The sequence below is a fragment of the Sphaeroforma arctica genome (assembly GCF_001186125.1).
Source record: "Sphaeroforma arctica JP610 unplaced genomic scaffold supercont1.930, whole genome shotgun sequence".
Taxonomy (NCBI): domain Eukaryota; class Ichthyosporea; order Ichthyophonida; genus Sphaeroforma; species Sphaeroforma arctica.
In genome coordinates this window covers 15,906-21,277 of record NW_014039628.1, presented here as the reverse complement: position 1 = coordinate 21,277, position 5,372 = coordinate 15,906, and the positions used below count along the sequence as shown (strand labels likewise).

The window sequence follows — 5,372 nt, the reverse complement described above, 5'->3', positions numbered from 1 at the left end:
TACGTATATACTATATATATATATTATATTAGTACTAACTATAGTAGGTAGTGTAGTTATTATATAGTATTGTATAGTATCGTATACTACTAATAAGTTGTTTATTATATATTATGTATAGTACTACTATATATATATATATATATATATTGTACATATGTAGGTATGTATTTATATATGTATTGATGTATCTATCTATAAATGTTTATATGTATGTATGTATATATGTAGGTATGTATGTACATAGTATATATATATATATAATATATTTATATCTATTATGTTCATAATTTTGCTGATATCCACATATTGCAGAGAAAGCCAGCACACGGATAGCTGACAAGAAGAAGCGGTATTGTGACACATGCGATATTAGCGTCTTAGGTGATGATGTGTGGATGTCCCATACAAAGGGCAAACGACACAAAGCGCTGAACAAGAGACTCAAGCAGAACGCAGATGTGATGTCTGACAAATCAGAGACAACCATTAAAAGCTAGCTATAGCTGCTCCTACATTAAAAAGATCATATAACAGACCATATGGACATTCACACGAATACAATAACTTATATATGTATACAGTGACGCTTATGAGAAGTGTGTGTGTGTGTGTATGGCCGTATATATACCACACTGTGTGCGTACTGTGCGTACGTTTGTGTTGCAGTTGTTTATGCTACGGTTTGCGTATGGGATGCGCGTATTGGTGCTCGCAAGTAACACTTTCGTATAGAAAAACATATAATCAATTGCTACTTGAGCAATTTAACACAATGTGAAATCCAAACGATTCGTGCATATAAGCATACCTCATATGCATGATAATATATATGCAATGTGTGGTGTTAATATCTAGGATAACAGCATATATACATATATTTGTTAAATATATGCGATGTGTTATCTTTCAGGATAAAAGTATATATAATTATACGTAATGAAATAAATGGGATATTTAAGTCAGGATAAAAATATACATAATACATAAAAAACATGCACGTTAATATTCAGGACATGGAAATGCAACACATATATTGGTAAAATAGATGAGATGCAATGTGGTGTTTTATAGTCAACGATAAGGACAATTTAGTGTGTGTAAGACAACAATTTTAGCGCGAGTTAATCGTTTGTCACAGAACACCTTATGCTCCTCGAGTACAAATCTGTAATCGCTTGATCATGTAATTGATCGAATGACGACTATATCAACAGACTTGATGCTGTATGAATCCAACCACAGGCTTGCATATTGTAGAACAACTTTATAGAACTCTACATTTATATATAGATCACTTTACAACTAATTTACGATATCCATACATATACAAATATGTTCATATCTGCCCCTGTACAATATGTATCTAACATGCACTGTTGCATCTATGGACAACATCTTGGCATCAGTGGCCAGGCCTAATCGGCATATCATCTCTGTTCGATTTAACGTACTTTCTGCTCAGACATTCGCTATGTTGAGTCTACCCATCATCGTGCTGGTTAAACATGCTGCAGCACACCGTACAGTAGTGCGATCTGAGATACTACATGCGTACTATGCGAGTGCACTTTTCAAACGCATTCCAAACTCAATCTCCCTCGAGTATTCCAGGACTCGCCAGATACTACATATATATATGTATGTATATGCGAGTATATATATATACATATAGAGGGATAGCATGTGCATGTAAATACATACATACGTATCTAGCACACAGCCAGCCCAGCCCCACTTAATCGAAGCGCATCTTGACAGCGGCCTTGGTGGGCATATCATCGTCCTTCTTGAAGTGTGCGCCATACATGGCGTGTTCCTTTTTCTTCGTTGGCGCATACCCAAACGCAGTCAACGCATCCGGCACCTCCGAACCCGCCTCCCTTAATACATCACACAGCGGTCCGGCAAGGGTCTTATCATTGATCGTGAAGAAGGTGTGTGCATGCCCACTCTTGGTACCCCTACCCGTACGCCCGATACGGTGCACATAGTCTTCCACGGTCAAAGGGAACGAATAGTTGATCACCACCTCTACATCGGGGATATCTAACCCCCGCGCACACACATCAGTGGCTACCAAGATAGGCTGCTTCGCATCCTTGAACTTGTCGACGGCTTCTGTGCGTTGGTACTGGTTTAGATCACCGTGCACCGCCCCACACTTGTACCCCTTCTGCTGCAAGAAGCGCTCCACTCGGGGCGCCTCCTTCTTGTACAGCACAAAGATCAGAATCCTGTTCTTGCCGTTGTGGTGCTTCTTCATCAGTGCAGTCAGCTTCTTGTCCTTCTCGTTGCGGTCTATAACCTCCACGACTTGAGTCACGCTGGTGGTAGCCTGCAGATCATCACTGCCAATAGTTACCTTGGCAGGGTTCTTCATAAACTCTCCAGCCAATTCTCGGATCTCCTTGGGCCACGTGGCACTGAACATGACGGTCTGACGGTTGTTGGCTGTGGGGATAGCCTCGACTATACGGCGCATATCCGGCTCGAAGCCCATATCCAACATACGATCTGCTTCATCGAGGATGAGATAGCTCACACGCTTCAAGCTCAGATCACCCTCGTCCATCAGACCCAGCAAACGGCCTGGTGTAGCGACTATCACATGCGCCCCACCCTTCAGCATGTTCTTCTGCTCGTATTTGGGAACTCCTCCGTAAATGCATACACTCTTGACACCTACCTTGGCACCAAGCTCTACATAAACCTCGTTTATTTGGCACGCTAACTCGCGCGTGGGTGCAACAACAAGCACAATCGGCCCGCGATCAGCTGGGCGTTGCCCTAATTTGGGTTGCGCGGCAATATGTACCATACTGGGTACGCCAAAGGCGACCGTCTTGCCAGATCCTGTCCGAGCCACCCCAACCATATCGAGACCTCTCAAACATACAGGCCAAGCCTGTGCCTGGATGGGCGTGGGACTAGGGAATTGTCGGCAGTAGCTCAGCAACTTAGCGTCAACACTATCACTTGCCTCATCCCATGTACGGATAGGTCGGATGTCTACGGGAACGTTCTCCAAGGCCATTGTACGCTCTTGTCTGTAGGCTTTAATCTCAGCTTGTGTAGCGTTCTCGAGTGTTGAAGCGAGTTTGTAGAAATCCCGTCCAGCACCTCCCGAGCTCTCGGTCTTAGCCTTCTTGGTCATCATCTCGACTACACGCCCCCCACTACTGGAAGCGTCTGTGCTGGCTGGTGTGCCATCCGTGGTGTCATCATGAGTGCGCTTCTTCTTGTCTTCCTTGGACTTTTTCTTGTCTTTCTTGTCCTTTTTGACCTTCTTTTCCTTGATCTCAACTTCCTCTACTGTCTCTGTAAGGGCTTCCGTTACAGGTTTAGATGCAGTCTCTGAGGTCTTGTCTTTCTTCTCCTTTTTGGACTTCTTCGCCTTCTTGGACTTCTTCGATTTCTTATCGATCACTTGGATGGGATCTTCCATTGTTGCAGGCAGGCCCATTATACGCCCTATACTTTTATTCTAAGTAAATAAAATGCAGCCTTATTATAAGCACTTAACAATACTAACAATATGTAAACACTTCTAAAAATCGACCTATACTATAACACCACGGGGCTTTTCTGACACATAGAGTACCGTTTGCCGGTTGTTTTGCACACACCAAAGCCACAACATATTCTTCCCAATGCGTACACGTGCACATCAGTGGAAATTTGATGATGCCCTTGTGTTTGATACCGAACTTCATTTCCTCCTGCGCTAGCAACGAAATTCGAAATTCAACTTCCTGCCCTCTTTGTAAATTTTTTTTTTGGGTCACGAACTGCGCTTTGGTTTTTTGTTTTTCGGTTCAGATCACCCAGGTCGAGGACTGGCCCCAGGCCCATGCCCCAGACATAGACCACGGGCCTACTCTAAAGTCTAAATAGGGTCTGTACTCTGTAGTCCGTACTCTGTACTCTGTAATCTGTACAAGAAATATGTAGTACTTCTAGTAGTAGTAGAGAGAGGGCCTTTTAGGCCCTGACTCCAGACTCAAGGTGCAGGACTCCAGAGCTTCTATCTCCAGACTGCAGAGGCTAGTAGAGCCAGAGGCTCAGAGCTCCTATTTACATACCCACAGACCTAGGCTTCGCACCAAACGACTTATGTATTTTTAAAAAATACACAAATGTAAATACACGCTAATCTCTCAGTACTACAGCCTACAGGGGCCTCTACTATTTATATAGAGTATAGACGCGAAGTCACCTCAATGACCACCAGAGACGCTGGAGCTAAGCTCAATAAGTTATAGAGGTACGGAATATGTTCCAATAAACCCTAAACCCTAACCCTAAACAAAGTTATTTTGGAAACTACACTCAATAAGCTGTCCGATCGTTGAAAATTTTAGGCCACGAAAATGATAGTAGGCAATCAAAAGGGATTGAGCGTTTCAGTTGTGGCGACTGTCACCTGAGTGACCTGAAATACACCTATCATATAAGGAAGTGTACTATCGAGATATGAAAGATACAACCTTAATGTTTATTCGAGGCATAATAAAAGTTACAACTTTTAACGCATTGAGCTTAGCGTTGGAGTCTGATCAGTGATCACTCATCAGAGAGACACAGAGACTGAGACAGCCATCAGTCAGTCAGACTTGAGACTCCAGACTCCAGCACTGAGCACAGTATAGACTCCCGTCTCGAGACTCCAGGGTGTCATGTATTTATTTCTATACGTATAGTGTACTGGTCGGTCTGTACCAATGGAAATCTAAATCTTTTTTGCAAAAGAACAAACCACAGATTCTATATCACCATTTTATCAACGATGACTCACTGATGAGTCAGAAAAGTAGAACAATATATATGGTAATGGAAGCGTATTGCATATTGCATAACTACGTTATGCACCCAACATAGTGTAAATAATATATTTCGATATCTCTGGTACAACTATAGCTCGTTGTGTGTAGCACATATTTCTATAGATGCGAGCGTACCGGTATGGTGATTGATATTCAACATAAAAGTTACAGTGGAACCAGCCAGCCAAAAAATGGTATGTGGAGATGTACTGTGCACATATATCTCGAATTAGTTAACATGTCTTTAGTGCAATCTTCACTCGCCTATACCGAAAGCTTGCGACGTGTCGGTGATGAGAAGGTACTAAATTTTTATGCGCACCCAAACAATGCAATTAGTAGCAGTTCCTCGGAAATGTCATCTGTGACATCGTCACAAATATCTAAAATTAGTATATACTGTATCCTAATATCTACACATTATCCTGTTTTTCACACCGGCACGTGCATACGTGTACGTGTACATGTATACGTGTACACATACACCCACCCACCCACACACACACACACACACACACACACACACACACACACACACACACACAC

The 5,372-nt window shown here is 42.5% G+C and overlaps 2 protein-coding genes across 3 annotated transcripts in view; one reads left to right on the top strand and one right to left on the bottom strand.

Annotated features, from left to right (window-relative positions):
• SARC_09301 overlaps window positions 1-538 on the top strand; it is a 3,457-nt gene extending 2,919 nt beyond the window's left edge. For both annotated transcript variants that reach the window (XM_014296690.1, XM_014296689.1), the window contains exon 4: window positions 316-538. In XM_014296690.1, coding sequence (XP_014152165.1) covers window positions 316-500 — 185 coding nt within the window. In that variant the 3' untranslated portion in view covers window positions 501-538. The remainder of the gene's footprint in view (window positions 1-315) is intronic.
• A 709-nt stretch (window positions 539-1,247) lies between these two features.
• Window positions 1,248-3,581, bottom strand: SARC_09300 (hypothetical protein). Its single transcript, XM_014296688.1, has one exon. The coding sequence runs from the start codon at window positions 3,464-3,466 to the stop codon at window positions 1,739-1,741; it is 1,728 nt and encodes a 575-aa protein (XP_014152163.1). The 5' UTR covers window positions 3,467-3,581; the 3' UTR covers window positions 1,248-1,738.
• Window positions 3,582-5,372: the final 1,791 nt, after the last annotated feature.